The 24,554-nt window shown below is 40.1% G+C and overlaps 1 protein-coding gene across 1 annotated transcript in view; it reads left to right on the plus strand.

The window, feature by feature from the left end:
* The first annotated feature begins 21,287 nt into the window (after window positions 1-21,287).
* Window positions 21,288-24,554, plus strand: part of itga8 (integrin, alpha 8) — a 231,149-nt gene continuing 227,882 nt past the window's right edge. The window contains exons 1-3 of the mRNA XM_048522032.2: window positions 21,288-21,786; window positions 22,064-22,194; window positions 23,987-24,087. Of these exons, the coding sequence (XP_048377989.1) occupies window positions 21,599-21,786; window positions 22,064-22,194; window positions 23,987-24,087 (420 nt within the window). The 5' untranslated portion in view covers window positions 21,288-21,598. The remainder of the gene's footprint in view (window positions 21,787-22,063; window positions 22,195-23,986; window positions 24,088-24,554) is intronic.

Consider the following 24,554-nt stretch of genomic DNA (forward strand, 5'->3'; position numbering starts at 1 on the left):
TGAAAAAAAAACAAGCTTTTTCAGTAAATCCAGATTTTTTTCTTTAATAACATTGAGATGATTAGCCTCAGGCATTTAACTCTCAGCATTATACTTTGACAAAAATCAGAGTGGGCTTTTTTTTACTTTACTCCAATGATTTTGAACTGCTGTCAGAATAGAAATATTATACTTTGGAGCGTTATTAAATACAGTGGTGTGAGTTTGCTTTCTACAGGGTGTTCTGCAAAATGCGGCAATGATTACATTATCTCCTGTGAACTAAGAAACGGGGATCCAAGAGACATTTATAACATATTACATACAAGCATTACAGTCCTCAAGACTATGGGCCAAGTACTGAAAAATGGGATTAGAATAGTTAGGCGGTTGTTTTTGACCAGCGCAGACTTAGTGGTTTGAAGGGTCTTTACTTGTGCTGTAGGCCTCTTTGACTATGACTGAAGTGTAATATCAATTTTGAGATTGACTTCAACTTTGTAAAGAGCATTAACATGTCAATCAAGGGGACTTTCTTGGTCATTGTTGGAGTAATCGCTGTGTGCGTCAGATATAATCATCCTGGTACCTGGTTGATACTTCATTTCAAAGTCATTTCTTTGCAGGTCACTGACTGATTTGATTGAGTCACACGTTCCACAGCAGTATGTGTGGTGCGAATCTCATACATTATGATTATACCAAGACATGTACATTCTGGTAATTCACCAGGAAAATATTGGTGTCTATTGGGTAGAACATTTCAGGAAACCAAAATGAGCTTGTACACTGGCAATTCAGTGTGCTTCATGCAATGTGTGAAATTAGTGATACGTTATATAATGTGAGACAATCTCTCATAGGCTGTACCATGGAATGCCACTTGCTGAGGGCCATATCTATCAGGATGCATAGTGGTAATAAGTTGGTACCAGCTACTGTGTTGGCTTTAGCTTTTATTGTGCATTACCCTTCCTATTTCAGGACACATATAAAAGCTTCTGATCACCTTATACCTTTGACATGGGGTGTAAGGTTATCAACATGGAATGTTTGACCATCATCTGAAAATTGCATTTTGCTAGTTTGACTCTAAGCCTCATTGATGAGTTTGTGTTTGTGGAACTTCCTTACATATAACTTGCTGTCAGTATTGTGCTGAAATACTCTCTTGTTGGTCACCATCTGTCAAGATGCAGTCTGTCTTAGCCTTTGGAGCTCGATTTCCTGCACATGCATGCCCAATATCCATTGGTATCACATGCTTTACAAAAGCGGAGCAGTTCTTGGATAGGTGCAACCAAACCACATAGTTTTGCAGTTGATGTTTTGGTGGTTTGGTGTGCTTTGCTGACTATAACAATGGTTTTGGATAATCTTAAGCATGTAATTGTTGTTGACCTGTCCCTATAGGTACCTACTTATACCATCTTCAAATAGTGCAACAATGTCATGGGCCTTTCTATTGCCTAAAAGACCTTTCCCAAAGGTTTTTGTTGATGTAAAGGTGATATCTAACACCACAAGCTTCCCTGCTAGTTCTTCATAAATGTCACATTCATGCCTTATTTTGTGGCACTCTGACAAACTGGTTAATTGAAGTTTGAGGTTGCTATCTGTATGGCACAAGTTGGATCTGTTAATCCCCTGAAGTTAATTCTTACTTTCAGCTGACCTTTGAGAACTTTCAAAATCTTGGCATCTTTCTGATCGTCCATGGAAAGACCAAACTATTAATTCCACAAAGCCCTTTCATGCCAATGACGAACTACATTTTTAAAAATCCTTTAATGAAATAATCTGGAATCATCATACTTAATTTGTAAAATAGAATTAACATGCATTAGTGGCAACAGTTTGCATTCACTAAGGGTGTCAATGGATGCTGCCAAATCCATAATCAGTTTTTTGCTTTCTATAATTTTGCCGTAAAAATGTTGGACAGTACAACTTCAAGCTGTGTATCCCTGATGTTGTGTCATTGCAGATTAGAAGATGCTATTTTCTTAGCAGCACTGACTTTCCAACTTTGGTAAACTGGCATTACTATTAGCTGCTAGGAACAAAGTGCATTAGCCTGTAGTTTCCGATTGTACCACACTGGCTTAGATTTGTTGCTCAAAAGTGCACTGCAGCCTTTTAATCCTTTCCTTTAATTAAAGCAACCTTAAAATTTTACTTTGGCTTGAAAACACATTGTGTTCTATTCTAAAAACAATTAGTTCTTTCTTCTTGGATACTGTCTTATCTACAGTCCCCTGTGTTGCTGTGTGTATTCAGAAACCGATGCTGCTGAGGGATGGGAAATTCTCCTTTTGTTCCAATTCTGTGTTGTCAAAAATTATTGACTGGTTGCTCTTTACTACATTTTCCAAATATCTATCACCAACAAATTACAGTCCTTTGAGACCAGACACTTTTGCTTTCATGGTGTGAGTTTGCCTTCAACAGGGTATTTTTTACTGGATGTGACAACACTTCTGTTAGCCCTGTAACATAAGAAACCGAGCATAGATATTGTGGTAGTAAAGATTTCAGCATTTATTAAAAATATCTGTTATGAACAAGTAGTATATTGTTTGGACACATAACTGTCCGGGCTAATATTAAGCTAGTAGTTTACAAAAAGAGTAGCATGTATCTAATAGTGTGTCATGCTTCAAGTCATCTGAGGTAATACAGAATATTAAAACTTTATACACTTAAGTGACATGCTATGATTCAGTGATGAGACTACGAGCATATATGTTAAAGTTATATTGACATACTGACCAGATGAGATAACACAGTAAATAGCAACAAGAACTGCGGATGCTGTAAATCAAGAACAAAAGGGTCACTGGATCCAAAATATTAACTCTGGTTTTTCCTTTACAGATGCTGCCAGACCTGCTGAGCTTTTCTGGAAACTTTGTTTTTGAACACAGTAAATAGCATTTGAATTTACTCATTTTCACCAATGAGTACAGAACCATTAAATAAGTTCACATAAAGAGCAGTTTTACAATTAGGATTTCTGGGCATAACATTCCAACACTTCAGGGAGAAGAAGTCATAATATAACTTCAATAAATAACAGCAGCTATTATACCACACTGGAATTCTGCACATTCCATCGCCTGCTGCAAGATGTGGAACAAAATGGAATTCAAAAGTTGTTAAATTATCTGATTTGCTGGAAGTACTCACTAAGCACATAATAGACTTTCAACTTCTGAATTATTTTCATATCCACTGTCACCAAAATGGGCAGAGACAACATTAGCATGAATGTGTCTAATACAGAGAGTGTAAATTGTGAAATGGAGGAGAGAAACAGTAGGTGCTCAACCAAAACCAAATGCACCATCGCGGTTCAAGAAGGTCCCACTACCTTAGCAAGGGCAAGTAGGAACAGGCAATAAATGCTGGCCAGCCATCAACTTCCTTTACTGCAAACCCTAGGCTGAAGTTGCCAAATAGCCATTCTGGTTTCCACGTCGAAGTTTTTTGATGTCTAGCTTATTTGGTGCATTTGATAAAATGGAAAGTTGAATATTAATGAGGTGAGTTGGGGTGTTAACAAGGCGCTGAGCAATCAATAGTCCCCGTTAATTGGTACCTTGCCACTACCTAGTGAGCAACTCGCCTCACTGCTCAGCAAGAGCATAAAACATGGAACAAGGTGCTCCCACATTAAGATTGATCTTCAGATGTCTTGCCCAATTCTGCCACAAAGCTCATTGAAGCCCATGTTACTCAGACCACTACAAGATGCTACCCATTCGGCATCTTATGTAATTTCATCTTTTATTATTTCATCTAAACAAGTTGAAGCAAATACTTTTTGAATACTTTACAATTCTATTTTGGTGGCTGGGTATCATTAGAGAGGATGCAAAGGATGTATAAGATGTTTATTCAAAACCTTTGTTTTGACCTTGGTTTCCCATGGTCACATTTGGCAAAGATACTTTGTGGCGCCTCTTTGCTCCTAATTTTTCTTTTAAAGCAATAGCCTGCACTCTATACTTTTGAAGGCCCTCTCCCGTTTTTAATGTGCCGTACCTGTCATATATTTCCTTCTTTCTCTGTATCAAATTCTTGTTATCCCTTTTCATCCAGGATTCTCTGGATTTGTTGCCCTTGACCTTCAACATTAGCCCTGAATTCTCACCATACTACTTTTAAAAGGCTCCCACTTTCCGAGTGTCGACTTACCTGCAAGTTCTGTTCCCAGTCAATGTTTGACAGATGCTGTCTCACGATATTAAAATTGGCCTTCCCCCAATTTAGTCACTTAACTTCTGTTCTATCCTTGGCTCTTTCCAAAATGACTTTGAAACTTATGGAGTTATTGTCACTATCCCCAAAATGTTATCCCACTGAAATTTCAACCACTTAACCAGTTTCATTCCCTAGGGTTTGGTCTAGCACAGCCCCATCTCTAGTAGGACGATCTATATACTGGCGCAAAAAAAACTCTCCTGGAAGCATTTTAACAATTCTAGCCCATTTAATCCTTTCACACTAAGGTGATCCCAGTTAATGTTAGCAAATTTAAAGTCCTCTACAATTACAACCTTATTTCTCTCACACTTCCTGTGATTTAACATCCTCCCTCATTACTGTAGTGATGGTTTCCTTAATACATAATGAAATGCACCCACCTCTCTTACTTTTCTGCAATGTTATAATGTTATATTACGGAAAAGAAATCTCCTGTAAAAACCTATTGTTGTCTCATAATGTTGAATAATAATTGCACCCATAAGTCATTTCCTCTCCATTTCCCTTTGAATGCACTTCTTCTCTCATATAATGCTTTAACTGCCTCAATTTTTAGTGATTAATTTATTTAAAACAATCTTTTCAGTAGATATCAAGAAACTGAATCTGGATAAATTTTGTGCCAGCAAAAATAGTACTTTTATGACTTTAATAACTACCACCAGAGAGAAATAATAGAGGCCATAACTATAGTTCTCAAAAATTGGTTTGGCAAGAAAATTGTACCAGAGTACTCAAAGTAATTTCCCCTTTGAAACAGGGAGAAATTATGGGCCAGTTATTCTCCAGTTCTGAGTAATCTACTAGGGTTCACAATACACATGAAATTACCAAGCATACGGAAAACCATGAATTGATCAGTATATATTTCTGAAACAATCAAGGTTTGTTTGCATAATGTTGTATTGTCACTCAACTAGTAACCAAAGATCAAAGCTAAAGTGCTGGGGACACAGAAGCATAAATTGTTGAAAAAGCTCAGCAAGTCTGGCAACATCTGTGGAGAGAAATCAGAGTTAACACTGAGTTCTGAGGAAGGGTCACTTGACCCGACACGTTATCTCAGATTTCCTCCACCCACGCTCCCAGACCTGATGTGCTTTTCGAGCAATTATTGTATTTGTTTCTGATTTCCAGCACCCGCAGTTCTGGCGATTTTTTATAAAGGCCTGGGGATATGGTTTTGAATCCCACCACTGCAGATGCTGAAAATTGAATTCAATTAATGAACCTGGAATTAAAGGCATAGTCTACTGGTCTAGTCTAAACAGATAGTCCATCATGTAACCTTTGTCAAATGTCGTAAAACCCCATTTGTCTGATGATTATCTTTTAAAAAAGGAAAGTCTGCCGTCCTCACTTGGTCTGGCCTACTCATGATTCCAGACCCACAGCAATGTGCCTGAACTGCCCTCTGAAATGGCCTGGCAAGCCACTCAATTGTATCTAACCAATATAATGTCTCATAAAAAGAACAAAGCCAGAGGAACCAGCTGGTATCAACCAACCACCAAAAAGACACACAGCTCTACCTCCTTACCAACACCCAGGAGCCTGTGCCAAAATTGGGAGCAGACCCACAGACTGGTTGAGCAAAAGCTGACAACGTCATTCTCATGGCATCAAAGCTTACAGCCAACACAGAAGACAGCATCAGCATCATTCTTGAGTATATCCTGTTCTACCAACAGACCTGGCTCCATCATGGTATACAACTGAGAACAATTTCTTGGGAGTCCACAATATTGACCCCAGACCACATGAAGTTTCGAGGCTTCAGGTCAAAGATAAACAAGGAAAGGTTCTGCTACTAAGACTCCCCCAACCCCCAGCCATGACTCCCCTCACAGTTATTGTCCATTAGCATCATTGCATCATTTGACAGTATGCAGCATCTCAGTGTGTGCCTTAGCAAAATTGGAGTGAATGGGAATCAAAGGACAACTCTTCCATTGGTTGGAATCATACCTGGCACATAGGAAAATAGTTCTGGTTGTGGGAGGTGAGCGATCTCAGCTTCAAGAGTTCCTCGGGCTAGTGTTCTGGACCCAACCACCATCTGCTTCTTAATTGATGACTTCCATCCTCCAGGATGTAAGAAGAGGAGATGTTTGTCGATGATTACATAATGTTCAGCACCATTCGCGACTCCTCAAATACTAACATAGTCCATGTCCAAATGCAGCAAGACCTTGACAACATTCAGGCTTGGGCTGATGAGTGGAAGTAATATTTACACCATACAAGTACCGACCAATGACCATTTCCAATAAAGGATAATCAAACCATTGTCCCTTGACATTCAGTGTTACTACCATATCTGAACCCTCCCCAGAATCAGAATCCTTGGGATTATCATTGACATGAAACTGAAATGGACCTATAAATAAATATTGTGGCTACAAGAGCATGTCAAATGCTGGGAATTTTGTAGTGAGTAACTTACCTTCTGATTTCTCAAAGCCTGCCCACAATATCTAAGGCGCAAGTCAAAAACTACAACAGAAACAGCAAGTGCTAGAGAAACATAGCAGTTCTGGCAGTATCCGTGGTGGGAGTCAATGTTTCGAGTCTAATTACTTCTTCAGATTGCGACAACTCAGGTTGATGATGGAATATGTTCTACCTGCCTGGATCAATGCAGTTCCAACTGCAACTCAGGAAGCTTAACAGCATCCACATGAAAGTGGTTGGCTTAACTGGCACCTCAACCACAACCTTCAGCATTCACTCCCTTCACCATAAATACACAGTGGCGGCAGTATGTACCATGCTGAAATGTGCTGGCTCACTAAGGTCCACTACAGAGCCGGCAGTGGCCAATGATTCAGTGTAGTGCAGAGCAGCTAGCCTCTAATTGGCCAGAAGATCATTGAGGAGGAAATTCCTCCTCAATTAAGAGCCTGAAACATTAAAACTGAGTGAAGCAGCCAAGGGCAGGATCTTAATTTGAAATATATATGGGGATGCAAGAAGCCTTTTCTCAGTATATAATTGAGCCAAAGTAACAGGAGTAGCTTATTAGCCCCTCAAATCTGTTGTATTAAATCATTTAATCATGGCTGAGCAGAACTTATCACATATGCTGTAAGGGGTGGAAGTATGGATTTGCAATTAAAATTATAACATCATGTCTCATTGTATCTGGTGCATTCAAGTGAAGACAATCCTAAACAAAATACAGAAAACTATTTGCTGTGTTCTCAATTATATGCAAGAACAGGACACACAGGGAAAATAGCCAGAAATACATTTTTTAGTGTAGTGTACAGGAAATTATGTGGGAGAACTGCTATCACAATCGAGACTAATTGTGACACTAGTTATAGACGTTCCAAAACTGCAGGAGGGAGGATACGTCTATCTCAGATTAACTGTGCAAGAAAATGTCAGGCTGTACAAAATAGCTTCACACTAGCAAATATTATCATGCAACACATTCTTTGGTGTACAGAGAGCAGTGAAACAAGTGGGTCCATCACTAGCTTGCCAACTGGTCTTGTTGTTTTCCCGTATTCTTCTTCCATCCAGTACTGAGATGTTGTTAAGCACAATATTTTCAGAGAAATTCAAGATGATTGCCAAGATAGCCTCAATAAACATTGTAGTTGAAACATCCCCCTGTCCCTGATGTAAAACTTATGCAACTTTGAAAATCTGGTGCCATCAGAGAAAATAACAACATATTGCCAAGAGACATGATAAATTGAAACACTCACCAAAAACAATAAACAAAAATGCAAATTAATCAACCTTTATACAGGGGGTTAGGTTGGAGGAATGATTGGAAGGAGAGGGGGTTTAATCTAAAAAAAACACAATGGGTTTCAAGGTTAACATGCTAAAAATCTGTTTTCAGACCAATAACTTGCCCGATTCTCACTCTAATACTGCTAAATCTAGGAAGTTTTTCCAAGGGAGAAGGTTGCAATTTTTAATGTAATAATGAGGCTACAATCTCATTGGCAATTTGAATTTCAACTGAAGCTCTTCTATGCCAGATTACATCAGGAAATCCTGCAGCAAAAACAGAAATTGCTGGTGAAACTCAGCAGGCTGGCAGCATTTGTGGGAAGAAAGCAAAGTTAATATTGCAAATCCAGTGACTCCTCATCAGAATGAAGGATCACCAGACTCGAAACATTGACTCTACTTTCTTCCCACAACTGCTTCCAGACTTGCTGAATTTGTCAGCAATTTATGTTTTTGTTTCAGGACTCCAGTGTCCGCAGTTCTTTCAGCTTTATTTTAAGGAAATCCTGTATCTTAATCAAAGCTATAATAGATTTGGAGTTGAGTTTACTCACATCTACTTGCTGGGTCCAGATGCCTGCCTGACGAGCCTTTACAATCTACTATTACCTCCCTCCAATGACCTTTATCCCACATTCCATTATGATTCAAAATTCACATCCCTACACCAGATCTTGAACTTTTCTCACCACAAGATCTCTGACTTGCCCAATGATCATGAGCATTCCCTTGCAAATTGAAGCCACAGTTATTTATCTTCTAAACAAAATTAATATCTTGCTTCTAATATCTGTACATATTCTTTAGCAGCACATCGAAGCTAGCAATATTTACAATACAAATTACTATTCTCACTGGGTACAGTGATACACATCAAAATTTAACCGTTCATGGTGCATGGATAAATTCTAATTACTAAAAAGGTTTTTGCTGCATATAAAATTGGGGCTAGGATTGAATGCATGCAGCCATTGTGTAAGGAATTCTAAACTTTTTTTATACACATCTCATTTAGTTTGTAGTATGTAGTTGGCATTGAACTGAAATCTACAGTTTAAATTCTATGGTTGCTAATCTTAAGTAGGGTTTTTTTTCAAACATTTCAGTGAAAGAGCAGCTTAATTGAAAACTAGCTGAAGCTGGATCCTCAGTAAGTGAGTCAGATAAGCCTTTTGCATTATGAGTATACAAAACTAATCAGCTTAGTATGCCCCCTCAGCCAAGCTCACATATTGACTGGTCTTTTAGCATAGATATGAAACCAAGCAGCCTGTTATAGTTGGCAGCTGTCATCAGTCAAGGGCTGGACATGTTGCTGAATGACATAGTGCACCATCAATATAATCCCTGCAACATATGCCAACAGTTTAGGCAGCAAGCACTTAGCACACATCTCCATCAAACAGCCATGTCTCAAAGTCTAAGTCTCAGCTGACTAAGCCAAGAGAGACAATACACTGGTCAGTCAAGGACAGACCCTGATATCAGTCCAGAAGGTTAGCTATGGTCAATTGGCTGCATTACAGTCAGGACCCTCTCCTCACTGGGGGTGAAGAACTGAATGTCTGCATCTTGTGATCCTTCCTTTCTCTTTCTAATCTATTGTAAGATGTTTACACTTGGATTGATAGAAAGGGAGGGATTGAGTGAGATGAAGTGGGTGGCACAGCTGTTGGTGAAGTATCCCAAGTAGACAGCACAAAGCGCATACACAGTTAGTTGAGTGGGGATATTGGAGAAGTGAGATCAAGTGAGAGAAGATATTGCATGTGATAGTGGGAGAGGTAGAGCAGTGGTTTTGGTTCGAGGTGGATGTAGTAACAGAGATAGAGTAAAAGAGAGGTTGTGGAGAGAAAATGATAACACATACCCTGGTGGAGCAGAGATAATGGGAACTGCAGATGCTGGAGAATCTGACGTCCCGAAACGTCAGCTTTTCTGCTCCTGAGATGCTGCTTGGCCTGCTGTGTTCATCCAGCTTCACACTTTATTACCCTGGTGGAGCAGAGAAAGCTTTTGACCTTCTTCCTCCGTGGCTCAGTGTTACTCTGCAAGAAGGCAGCCTCAGACCAGGATGGCAGGGTTTGATGTTGTGGCCTCTACTGTCAGTTCTAGGCTGCATATAAAATTGGGGCCCCGTCCACCAACACTCTGGGTCCATATCTGCAGTTTTCCCATACCTGCCGCATCCATACAAGTGTCACAAAAAAGCAGGTTAGGCACAGACTGATATTGCTTGGCTGGATGCCCAATGGCCTTTTAAATAAAATGCCAGTGCCAGGGATCCCAGGATATACCAGCAGTGTCAAGTACATCTGCCAATGGCATGGTAGGAGAATCCAGTTACAATCGGAGCAATAGGGATGTGATGTCTAGTTAATGAGGTTATTTGGGATGATAGCACAAAAAAACCCATTAGGTCTTGCAAAGAGAAAGCTTCCACAAAACTTGACGTAAGTGACATTTAGCCTATTTCAGCTAAGTTTCTGTGAATTAATATCAATTATTTCCAGGAAACTTGTGGCATAAATATTGTCAGCTGCAGTACAAATTAAAATGATGTTTCAAAGTGATTCTTTCTGTTGCAGATTTCAATGAATTGTCATCTTTTGACCCTGGAAGTTCTTAACACACTTGCTTCTAAATAATGCATGGGAATTTTGACATGATCACTTTTTCTTGATTGCAGTGTCACAAGAACATAAGAAATAGGAGTAGATGTTGGACATTCAGCCCCTCAAGCCCTCCCTGTGTTCCAGACCTCAACTCCATTTGCAGGACAATTCCTCACAGCTCACAACTCCTCCATATTTCAAAGACATACTGTCTCATCTTCAAATGAAACTTTCAAGTGAACTAGCCTCTATAATTCCATGGACTCTAGATTTTAGACTTGAAGTAGCCTCTACAAGAAGAAATTCCATTGCATCTTAGTTTTAAATGAGTGTCCTCTTATTCTGTTATTATGTCCCTAATTCAAAACTTCCCCATTTGAGGGGACATCTTCTCAACATCTGCCCTGTCATCCCCCATCAGAATCTTCTAAGTTCCAATAAGAAATTATCGCTCATTCTTCTAACCTCAAATAAATAAAGGTCTAATCCGTTTAACTGTTCTTGTTAAGTCAACCCCTTCATCCCAGGATTCAGCCCAATGAATCTTTTTTCAACAACCTCCAATGCCAGTTCATCCTTTCTTAAATATGGGGACCAAGCTAACATGGGGAGAGGGAGCCAATAGCAGTTGAGGACCCCAGCACAGAGGAGATCAAGCTCTTGTATGGATTGCGAGTCCAGAATGGCTAAGCACTTAAGAACGACTGTAATATTGAACTTGTATCTTTATTTCTTTATTTCCTATTTTGTACCTAAGATATTATATCTAGGTAACTTTGGACGTAAGATGGCCCCGTGAAGGGCGACTTTGTACACTTTTGAATGTATTCCTGTATCTCTGTACTTGAGTACATGCGACAATAAAATCTGACTCTAGCTCTAATTCTAATTTTCAAACTGTACTCAGTGGTCAAGGTGTGACCTCACCAACACTCGATATCGCTGTAACAAGACTTTCCTATTTTTAAATTCCAACCATCTAGCAATAAAGCCCAAAACACACTGTCTTCTTAATTATTTGCTGCACCTGTTTGTTAACCTTTTTGTTTCCCGCACAATAACACCTACAACTCTCTGTGCTGAACTTTTTTTGGAGTCTCTCCATTTAAATAATAGTCCTCCTTTTGGATTCTACCTACTAAGTGCATGACTTCACACTTTCTTACATTGAATTCCATTTGCAAGATTTTGCCCATTCACTCAACCTATCTGTATCCCATTGCAGACTCCTTGTGTCCTCATCACAGTATATCCTGTCTCCTATTTTCTGGCTGTCACATCAAGCATCCAGCCCTGAGCCTGATTTAAGAGGGCAGCTGCCCCATTTAACAGCCAGAATTCAAGAAGGTGAAAGAGGGCAAAGGTTTCTGACCAGCAATTGGGCCATAAACCAATTGCTTGTAATTGAAGAGTATACACAGCCAGAGTTGTAGAGGGTCAGTCACCCACTGTAAAGGAAATCAAGCATAGGCTAGTATAGGGTTGGGGACCATAAAACAGAGGCAAAGAAGCTGGATGCACGGTTAGAGGATCCATAAAGTTGTGAAAAGCCAGATATTGGGGTTAGGGACCAACAAGAACTTAGGGAAACTAAAGTAGAATCTGGGACCCATGAGGTAAGAGATAGTGAATTGAGTTGTGGAACCAGAGTGACATACAAGAGAAAAAGAGAGAGAAAGCAGTAAATTGAAAGCAACAACTGGAGAAATGGGACAGTACTCAAAGTGGGAGGAGGTTCTAAGAAAGTACCTCAATAACAAGTGGGTGGGTTGACCATCGCTGTGAACAAATATCAGGTCTGGGAGTGTGGGACAAAACTGCTAAGAGGGAGCATGGAAAATTGAAAGGTATCATGCCTTAAAACTCTGCAAGGCTTTAGGGATAGCCAGCTGCATGGAGCAACTGAGATGCAGAGAATGGGAGAAGGTGAATCTAAATTAGCAACTGGAGGAAACAATAGCAGGAATTGGGGAAAGTAAGAGAAAGCAGCAAATCAGGAGCAGAGGAACCTGGAGAACATGATACATTTGAGACAGCTTCAGAACCCGCACGATTGAACATAGAACCCTACAGTGTCCACAGAAGTCCACACCAACCCCCCCGCCCCCGAAGAGCATCCCACCCAGACCCACCCCTCCACCTTAGCCCTATAACCCTGCATTTCCCATGACTAATCCACCTAGCCAGCACATCCCTTAACTCTATGTGGCAATGTAGCATGTCCAATCCAGCTAATCGGCATATCTTTGGACTGTTGAAAAAACTGGAGCACCCAGAGGAAATGTACACAGACACAGGGAGAACACGCAAACTCTACACACACAGTTGCCTGAGGCTGGAATCAAACCCAGGTCCTTGGCACTGTGAGGCAGCAGTGCTAACCACTGAACCACTGTGCCACCCAAATATTAACTTTAAGAATGATAGCACGTACCAAGAGGCACAGGACATGTTGAGTGATCAGATCACAGGCTGTGGATGAGCTGACAGAGAAATGTAAAAACCTCGAGGTTATGCACCAAGTCCAGCACCAGGCAGACAAAGAAAACAGAGTGCACATTGTGAACCATTTGAAATGCCAGAGTGAGATTGAAAAATTTAAGTCCCACCTTTCCATGCAAAAGGGAATGCATAGGAGTGGAAGTTAGGCCATTCGGCCCATTGAGTCCACTCCACCATTTAATCATGGCTGATGGGCATTTCGACTCCACTTACTCGCACTCTCCCTGTAGCCCTTGATTCCTTGCAAGATCAAGAATTTGGAGTAATAAAGTCAGATGGGCACTGCAATTATTGGATAGACTGGGAGAAAATGGATGACTTAAACAGACTTGTGGCAGAACTTCATACAGCAACCCAAGAAGACCCAGGAGAAGGTCCACCCTGACCCGTGAGACCCATCTTCGTGGAAGACAGCCAGCCCTACATTGGAGAGAAAGGAGATTCCAATGGCCCAGTTCAAATGCATGGATTGTTGCAAGTAAAATCCTTTTTCAGACAGACAGAGATAGGTAGAGAGTAAATATTGAAGAATTTGAAAAATGCTCATATGGTGTATTTAAGAAGCAATATTATGTTAATAAAGAGATAACAAGGTGTAGAGCTGGATGACCACAACAGGCCAAGCAGCATCAGAGGAGGAGGAAGGCTGATGTTTTAGGTCTCGACCCTTCTTCAGAAGTTTAAGTCCCAACTTTCCATGCTTCTTCTGAAGAAGGGTCTAGGCCCAAAGTGCCAGCCTTCCTGCTCCTCTGATGCTGCTTGGCCTGCTATGTTGATCCAGCTCTGCACCTTGTTATCTCAGATTCTCCAGCATCTGCAGTTCCTACTATCTCTGATTACGTTAATAAAATTGACTTGAACTATGAACTGAATTTTGTGTCCCTTTGTTCACTTCACTGACAACAGTGCTTGAGTGAAGATAATAAAATGTGAGGCTGGATGAACACAGCAGGCCAAGCAGCATCTCAGGAGCACAAAAGCTGACGTTTCGGGCCTATGAAGGGTCTAGGCCCGAAACGTCAGCTTTTGTGCTCCTGAGATGCTGCTTGGCCTGCTGTGTTCATCCAGCCTCACATTTTATTATCTTGGAATTCTCCAGCATCCGCAGTTCCCATTATCTCAGTGCTGGAGTGAAGTTCTTTTCAGACATAAACTGCGCTAAGTGTCCAAACCACAGACAGCAAGTGGCTGGAAGAGCAGGGCAGGGACTAAGAATACTGTGGCAAGTAACTCACCTCCTGACTCCCCAAAGCCTGTCCATCATCTATTAGGCAGAAGTCAGGAGCGTGTTAGAATACTTTCCACTTGTCTGGATGGGTGCAGTTCCAACAACACTCAAGAATGTTGACACCATCCAGGACAAAGCAGCCTGCTTGACTGGCACCACGTCCACAGGCATCCACTTCCTCCACAAATGACTCTCAGTAGCAGCAGTGTGTACTATCTACAAGATACATGACAGAAACTTACCAAAGATCCTTACACAGCACTTTCTAAGTCCAAGACCACTTTCATCTAGAAGGACAAGGGCAGAAAATACATGGGAAACACCAACATCTGCAAGGATCCCACCTCCCACCAACCCCCACCCCACCACCACCACCACCACCATGTCACTCACCATCGCAACCTGGAAATATATTACCAGTCCTTCACTGTTGCTGGGTCAAAATCCTGGAATTCCATCTCTACAGCATGGACTGCAGCGGCTCAAGAAGAGAGCTCAACACCATCTTCTCAATGGCAACTGGGGATGGGCAATAAACGTTGGCCAACCAGTGAATTTCACGTCCCACGAATGTATTGCAAAAGACCGCAGCAATACCTTTGACTCTTGACTGCCCTCTGGGCAATTAGCAATGGGTAATAAATGCGGCCTAGCCAGTGAGAATGATTAAAGAAAAATTGGCATTTTCCCAGCAACAGATGTGAGGCTAACTGGCATAAAGTTTCCTGCTTTCTGTCTTCCTTCCTTCTTGAACAGGGCAACCCATTAACAGTTTTCTAATTTACAGGTTCCTTCCCAGAATCCAGAGAGTTCTGGAATATTTTAACCAATATCTCCACTGTCTCTACAGCCATTTACATTAAAACTCTTCGATATAGACCATCAGGTCCTGGCAACTCATCTGCCTTCAGTCACATTAGTTTATCAAATAATTTCCCTCATCGCAGAGACTGTTAAATAGGACAGTCCTCCTATTCGTATTTTGTTTATGTTATCTTTAGGATGTTTAAAGAGCTCTCCACCATGACGACAGATAAAAAATATTTCCATTTCTGTCTTCCCATTATCAATTTCCCAGTTGCATCCACCAAGGTCTCACATCAACTTCAGCTACTCTCATTCATTAAATATACCTCTAAATGCGCCTGGTGTTTGCTTTTATATTTCTTGACACTTTACTTTCTTAACCAATTGGCTCCTCTTTCATCAGCTTTTTCATTATCTACTGCCATTTCCTGAAAAAATTCCAAATCCGTTAGTTTTGCTGCTTTATATATCTTAGTTTTTGATTAAATACTGTCCTTGATCACTTTGTTAACCACAAGTGGTTCATCCTTCTCAGCAAGTCCATTTTTTTGGCCAGAATAAGTTGTTGCTGAGCATGATGAAATATCTGCTTAAATGTATTCCACTGCACTGCTAACCTACTGATCTTCCCCTTAGTCTACTTTCCGAGCCCGCTTTAGACAACTCTTACTTCACCCCTCTGTAATTGCCTTTATTTATTTTGAGCTTGAGACTCGAGTTGCGCCCCCGAAACTGAAATTGAAATCCCTCTAAGTGGTGATCGTGCCCCTTACAGAATCCTTAACTATGAGATCTCTTATCAATCCTACCTCATTAGACATTACCAGATCTATAATAGCCTATTCCTGGGTTGACTGTGCAAAGTGCTGCCCTAAGAAACAATTCCTGATGCACTCTATAAATTGATCTTCCATGATACCCTTGCTTATGTGATTTGTCCATCAATAGAAAGGTTAATGTCACCCATAACAATTGCATACAAGTCTTACACACACCTCTATTACTTCCAGGTTTATACTTGATCCTGCAGTAAGTCAACACTTTGGTAGATAATTGACAATTCCCTGTGACCTCTTTCCCTGGCTATTCCATATTTCCACCCAAACTAAATTCACATTGTGATCTCTTGCACCTATGTGTGCCATGATTGGAATAAATCACCTTACATGCATAGTTATATTACACTCTGGTGATCCTAAACCCTTCAGCACTCTAGTTACATATCCTGCAATATGCAAGTTCTGCCTTATAATTTGTTGAGTTTCTAATGACAACATTAGATCAAAATTCTGTTATCAGGTCAGACAAATCCTCAATGACAGATGGAATATCGTTGAATGTAATTTTCCTGAAATGTTCCCATTCACGTTTCAGCAGTTTTTCAAACCAGCATCAGGGAAATAGAAATTGAAATAGAAGTTTCTCAGCTTCTGGGATGGAGAGCTGTATACGTAGATTAAGAGAGAAAGAAAAAAAAGTACAGCTGAGGAATGTAGTATAAAGTAATGATTCTGAAAAGTTAATGGTCATATTACATTGACTTCACCTAATCTCATGATGCCACACATAATTGATGGGTATACTACCCGAGATTTTGGTGGGAACCAATGTATATTTCTTAGCTCCCCAAGTTGCTAACAATTATAAATTACCAAATATATTTGTACATTTTGCTTTCATACAGTAAACTGCCTTGTTATCAAAAAATTGTGCCTCTTCTGTAGACATTCTCTAGCAGCTTATACTCTGCCACTAATCACTAGATAACAATGACAACAGAGACAAAGATAGTGCAGATGCTGGAGAATCTGAGATAACAAGGTGTAGAGCTGGATGAACACAGCATTTCTCCATTTCTGAAGAAGGGGCTAGGCCTGAAACGTCAGCTTTCCTAATTTCTGATGAAGGGTCTAGGCCCGAAACGTCAGCTTTCCTGCTCCTATGACGCTGCTTGGCCTGCTGCGTACATCCAGCTCTACATCTTGTTACAACAGAAACAGAGGAGGATTGGTGGCAGTGAACTACCTCAAGTCTTATCCACTACCACATATTGACAGGGGTGGTAAATACAACAAGTTGCCAATTGTGGTCATCTGGGAAAATACCACAGGAAGAAATACTAAGTGTTATATTTATGAAACTAGGAAAGTATGCTCATTATACGATGAGAATTGATCATTTTTGTTACATTCCAAGCTCAATCAGGAAGTCAATAAAACAGGAATTAGTATATAGTATAAAATTAAAGCGGCAGTTTTATTTATGCCAATAATAATTTCATCGACTGTATCAATATTTCCAAGAACTTTCCCTATTCCTTCACTGACCTTGTCTGGTATTAGCCTTGGCTCGATGGGAACCATTTAGCCTTTGAATCAGATGGTTAAGGGTTGAAAGACTCATTCCAGTAACTGAGGTACAAAAGCCAATCCGACATTTCAATTTAGTATTGAGGAAATGCTTGTTTGAGATACCTTTTTCATTTGAGTCATTAACCAAAACTCTATTTTTCTTATCAGATTCATGTAAATTATAAAAAGACTACTTTTTATTGTTATATTTGTAATCTTGCCATGTGTAATTTGGCTGTCATGTTTGACTCTACAGTTGTCCCACATTTTAAAAGTGCATCATTGGTAATGAGAAAGTGAATGACATTCTTAGAAAGATAAGTATTTCTTTCCTTAGGATAACAATAATTTGTTTTATATAAGGAAGGATACAGCCATTGCAGGATTATTGCCTTCCATCATAATTAGCTCTGGAAACTCTTAATTATTCATTTTTACAGCAATATGGCTAAGAGAAAATAACCTGTAACTAATACAAGTACCATTGTTCACAATTTAAGAAGAAAGATAATTACTGTAGACGTTTGCTGGAAATTGGGATTAGTCTAGGTATGTTGGCACAAACATGATGCTCCAAACGGTCACCTCTGCACTGTAGAATTCTGAATCAATCAAGCTTTGAAAGAGATAATGGGAACTGCAGATGCTGGAGAATTCCAAGATAATAAAATGTGAGGCTGGATGAACACAGCAGGCCAAGCAGCATCTCAGGAGCACAAAAGCTGACATTTTGGGCCTAGACCCTTCATCAGAGAGCAAGTCTGATGAAGGGTCTAGGCCCGAAACGTCAGCTTTTGTGCTCCTGAGATGCTGCTTGGCCTGCTGTGTTCATCCAGCCTCACATTTTATTAAGCTTTGAAAGAGTTGAATTTAAGCAAACTAATGTTGATAATAAGCCAGTGAATATCTTTTGGCCAATCTGCCAATGGTATGATATTAGTCTAATGCATCCCTCTACAGTATTATTTTCATATTCTTCTGTCAGGACAGAGTTCTTCTGTCTTTCTCTTCCAATGCTCAAGAATATTGTCTCTATTTTCACGTTTGATCTTTCTTTAAAAATGAATAAGCTTATTAAAAATGTTTTAACACTAAACTGCTATTCAAATCTTAGTTACTAAATATACTTTCTAAAAATATAACGAACTGCAATCTAAAACACACATAAAAAATACTAGAGAAAGTCAGCAGGTGTGGCAGCATCTGTGGCGAGAAAATAGATTGACTCGTTCACGTTCAATGACTCTTCTTCAGAACACTACTGTCACATTAGTGTACTGATATTTTTCTGTACTTTATTTTAGTTGATATTCTGTATGATAAAGTTAGCCAAATGGAAAAGGGAGATAACCCACCAATTAAATGTGGAATTAATGTTACATAAGCAAAAATATAAATGATCTATGGATGACATTACTTTTTACTCAGATTTTAGCTCTATTAAGAACTATCAACTAATTGACTGAGTCTTGATATCTGCCTGTGTAAAGTAACATGGCCAAGGTTTATAATCCAATTCACTAAATGCTCAATGGGTCAAAGGGATGTACTGTGCTTTTATGGGTAACTGCGGCCCAAGGCTAACAGTTAGAGATCAACAAACGGGATGGGAAATTATACAAATTTTACATAAACACCAGATCAGCTTGCTGTGAAAAGTACTGCCAAGTAGGCAAATCTATGATGGGAGTCGGTCACATTGTGGTTCTAACAATAGGCTATTAATCCAGAGACCCAGGTATTGTCCTGGGGACCTGGGTTTGAATTTCCACCATGGCAGATGGTGGAATTTGAATTCACTTAAAATCTAGAATCAACAGTCTGATGATGACTATGAATACATCGTTGACTGTTGGGGAAAAGACTGTTGGTTCACTAATGTCCTTTCAGGAAGGGAACTGCCATCTTCATTCAGCATGTGACTCCAGGCCTAAAGCAATGTGGTTGATTCTTAAACTGCCCTCTGGGCCATTAAGGACAGGCAGTAAATACTGACCTAGCCAGCAATGCCCTCATCCTGTGAGAAAATAAAACAAAACGTTATTGCAAAAAGAGATAAAACTAAACTGATAAGAGGAACCACGTAGACAGATATCTCCTATTTATATGAACCCTTAGACAAATGAGCTCAGAATTATGAGGATCTTGTGCAAGGGTGCAGGACCTCGAACAGTCTGGAAGACTGGGCAAAAAAAGTAGAGAGAAGAAGGTTGAGAGGTGACTTAATTGAGACATATAAAATAATCAGAGGCTTAGATAGGGTGGATAGGGAGAGCCTTTTTCCTAGGACAGTGACAGTGAGCATGAGGGGGCATAGCTTTAAATTGAGGGGTGAAAGATATAGGACAGATGTCAGAGGTAGTTTCTTTACTCAGAGAGTAGTAAGGGAGTGGAACGCTTTGCCTGCAATGGTATTAGATTCGCCAACTTTAGGTACATTTAAGTTGTCATTGGACAAGCATATGGACGTACATGGAATAGTGCAGGTTAGATGGGCTTCAGATTGGTATGACAGGTCGGCACAACATCGAGGGCTGAAGGGCTTGTATTGTGCTGTAATGTTCTATGTTCTATATTCTAAAAGAAGATACATCAAAAGACATTCACAGTGGCAACACGAGATCAATCATTGAGAAAAGGACACCTGAGTTCGGAAGTGACTATCGGAGTGAAGCTGGTCAGTTCATCACAAGTTGTTATAAGATCTTAGTCAAGCAGTTAGAAAATGTGCTGATTGTGTGCTTTCTAAGAACTAATTAGTTAATAAGGAGGAAATTGTATTATATTCTAATTTGGCTGCCGTCCTTTGTTTGTCATGAAAGTTGATACCCCCCTGGTAGAACGGTCAGCAACATGATGTACTCAGATTATTGGCCTGACACATATGCTGTACAACTGCTCTAATGTTGAAATAAGTGGTGATAGAACCATAAATTTCTGCAGTTCCAAAGAAAAACTGCCCACTTGCTGGCTTAATTAAGTCTAAGGAGGAAGCTGATGAAATTAGATCTGATTATAACTCATAAAATCAATCTTGGCAGCTGTTGTAAAACTGTGCTTGAGTGCTCTACACATTAGATGGTCACAGTCTGGTGGTGAAAATTAGAGGAGTGTGTGAATAGGTTAGATCTGGAAGATGAACCAGAACAAAAGAACTAGGAGTTGGAGGAGGCCATTCAGCCTCCTGAGCCTGCTGCACCATTTGATCTGTGCTCTCAGCTCCCCCTTCTTGTCCAGTCCCCGCAGCCCTTAACTCTTCTGCAATCAAAAACCTCAATTCAGCACTGCTCATATTCAATGACCCAGACTCAACTACTCTCTCGAAGAGAATTTCCCAGACTCCCTGGGAAAAACAAACACATCTCAGTGTTAAATGTCCGTTAGTCACCCCGGCATAATAGGGTTTAGTGGATCGTGTATGTCTTCTGACTTTTATCTGCATTTCCGTTTCCAATGTAACTTAACTAGGCAGCTTGGAAATCAGAAACAAACTTCGTGGGAGTTTGGGAAGTATAACAGGGTTGACTTGCTCTTCACAAGTAAAATACATATACGTTGCACCAGGGTAGCATTCGCAATTCTTTCCAGCACTTTCCCCATGGCGATATATGAGGGAACTCACAAACTGGGCAGATTACAAGCGCCTTGCCGGGCACAGGGCGAGCGGCGCAGCCAGTGCGAAGATTGCACTTCTGAGGTCGAGACGGATTGAAGATTAATTTGCAGGCTTTCTCCCACCATAAAAGGACAGCCTGTTAATGACGCGGGCGGTGTGGGGAAGTGGCCTCCCTCCCAAGTGCTGTCCACACGAGCAGGAGCCGAGAGAGCAAACACAGGAAGGTCTCAGTGAGCACAGAGCAACACGGCTGACAGCCTGGGGACCCCCCGCCTTATACACACACACACTTCATTCACTCACTCACTCTCAGCCAAGCTAAAGATCAGATCGCTTTTTATTGCTGGAATAGCCAGGCTACATCTCTGCACAGGGACAGGAAGCCAGAGTGAACCACAGAAGCCCTCGATCCTTTCACAGGCTGATAGCACAGTGGTGTATCCTAGCCCTCCCGCTCAGCTGGCTTCCCATCTCCGCGATGCTTCTCTACTGTTCCCGCCAGAGGTTCGGTCCCCGGAGCCGCCTCTCCCACTTGCTGCTGCTGCTGCTACTGGTCCCAGGCTGTGTCGCCTTCAACCTGGATGTGTCCCGGCCGGCAGTTTACAGCGGGCCCCCAGGCAGCTACTTTGGATACTCGGTGGATTTCTACTCGCCCGATCAAAACACGTGAGGAATATCCTGCTCTTTCTGTTTCCTAAATAGATACTGAGAACCAAAAAAAAGGGTTGCCAGAACTCCACACCTCGTTGTTGCGAAGTTTGAGCAATTTGTCAGATTGCGTCTATTCCATCATTTTGTGACTCCCATAATTTGGAGCATATGATGGAGACGGTTTGCGCTGGGCGTGTGGAGTTGATGGTAACGGTTTCTGATTTTGCTTTAATCCTGTGTTGTGACTTTTTTGTTTTGTTTTTGTTGGTGGTGCTGGGGGTGGTATCTCCAGAATCAGTGTCCTTGTTGGAGCTCCGAAAGCCAACACGAGCCAACCCGGGATAGTGGAGGGAGGAGCGGTGTACTTCTGCAGCTGGGCAGCAGGAGGTGCTACTTGCAGCCAGATTCCTTTCGACAGAAGCAGTAAGTATTGAGAGACATCCAGCTCCCCCTTACCCCGTGTCATTTCTTTCCCCGGTGCTTTAACTTATTCCTTCCTCCCCTGCTGAGCCACGGATAAACCTTCAATCTAGGCAGGGAAAAAGACCCCAGCATCTTGCAATCGCGTGCATGCATTTTATTTCTGCTAGCTAACTTTTATTTTATCTCAGACTACCACGAAACTATCATTTATGAACTACATATAGGACTAAATTACAGTTTTAAAAGATGTGTTATTCAGCTCGGAAAAAAAATGTACGTTTAATTCCTACTGCGAAAACTAAATGTTCGCTATAAGGTTAAAAAGTAATTTGGTTAAGGGTATAGCCATCGTTTTAAGTCTTGTGTAATCGAATTAGGTAATTAGGTTGATGACAACTTCAAAATGCTGTCAGTTTCCTCAACTGAGATCACAACGTAAAACGATTCATCCGAGGAAATTAATTCAAGACTATTAATCTAAAATGAAACAGATAAATTATTCTTGCCAATGCATAAGAATGAACAAAAAGAAACTGCTTTATATATACCTGCACTTTATTAATTTACATTTTGTGCTAAAATAACTAAAATTTACATTTTTTGGTTTTAAATGTGGATCTCTCCTTTTTTAATAGTTACATAAAAAGTAAAATTTAAGTAAAAGTAGCTGAAATGAATGCCTACATAGATACTCACGGTTGCGCCTTGAGGAAAAATAGTTTAGAAATATATTAAACAAAAGCCACTGCTCACTCAGTTTTTTTGTTTAAATATCCAGGTATCTTGCTCAAAGATCTGTAAGTATTTTGGCAAAGATAGAGCTGTATAGAGCAGCTTATGCAGGATCCATGTCTTAGGAACTGGAGCGGGATGAGGTGCAGGAGATTGCTAAGCATGATTTCTGGTAGTTGTGAAACAGCAGAAGCAAGCAGACTCCTTAAATTGAATGTAACATCTGTTGACAACTTTTTTTTATTACATGTTTGAAGTGAAGCCGTATAAGGGCAGTCAAGCATTCCCCCTCCTTAACAATTCATAAAGAAGTTAATGGACAGGCAGTGAAATTGGGGAGGGATGAACATGTGGGAAATCAGTTTGCTTCAAAAAGAGAGGGGGTGAAGAATTGTCTGCTTTTTATTAAAGACTGAGAAGCATCATAATCGAGCTGATTTTTTAAACAGATGGTTCCTTTTATGTTGACATCTGCAAAGTATATGTTAAACAAAGTTGGAGAGATGTCTCCGGTTGTGCGTATGTATAATTAAATCATAAACCAGTTTTTGCTCCTTTCTTTAAAATAAAGCAATTATAGAAAGCTATATTCTGTTAGCAGGAATTTAATGACATTGTGTCATATAACATCATCGAGCATTTTAAAAATTTAAATGTGAAATTTTCTAAGTATCATCACATCTGTAAGGGAAATTATCATCAAATGGCTCTTTTTAAATTGAGTACAATAAGGAGCAGGATTATAAAAATAGTTACTGAGAAAAACTGATTTATACACTTTACTTTGATACTCAATTTGGAGTTAGCTAATTCATTGTGAAAACAACTCTTAACAAATTGCTAAATCATTATCCTTTGTTATTGACAATCTTCTGGTATATAATTACAGTGTAGTAATATAGATTAAACATAATCACAAGGCATTAATGTTGGCATGGTACAATTTGCAAATGATCTCAATGTGATAAAATATGAAACACTGATTTTATTCCTTTTTTTGCTGCCTGTAACTGAAAAGATGATCTTAAAACAGGCATAATAATCTTTTTGTTAACTTTAGGTAACAGAAGCATCAAAATTAATGGCACCAGGGAATCTATTGAATTTAAATCCAATCAGTGGTTTGGGGCAACAGTCAAATCACATAAAGAAAAGGTTGTGGTAAGTCCTTAGATCATATAAGGATCAACACTTTGAGTCAGTTCAGTGTGGATGTTTTTTAATCAACCTGTTCAGATCCCTGAAGCAGGTGGGACTTTCACACAGACATCTGGCACTACCAGAGACACTACCACTATGCCACAAGTGCCCTTGAGTTAGACACATACTTGGATGTTTTTTAATAATGCCTATTTTACTAGTGCTTGATATTGAAATTTGTAATTGGTACATAACAATATAAGTAACATCTTTTTAGGTTTACATTGTAAAAATGTAATATGCAGTCTACATAGTAACATGCAACTCATTTGACTTTTGTACACCTTCCAGCTTCTTTCTTTTTAATTTTATTTGTATAATGTGGTAATTGTGCTTAGCTTATATCCATTAGGTAAATTAGTTAGTAATTTGTGGGAACGTGTGTTATCTGAAACAGTAGACCATAAGACGTAGGAGCAGATGTAGGC

This window comes from Stegostoma tigrinum, chromosome 2 (assembly GCF_030684315.1).
Source record: "Stegostoma tigrinum isolate sSteTig4 chromosome 2, sSteTig4.hap1, whole genome shotgun sequence".
In the NCBI taxonomy this organism is placed as follows: Eukaryota; Metazoa; Chordata; class Chondrichthyes; order Orectolobiformes; family Stegostomatidae; genus Stegostoma; species Stegostoma tigrinum.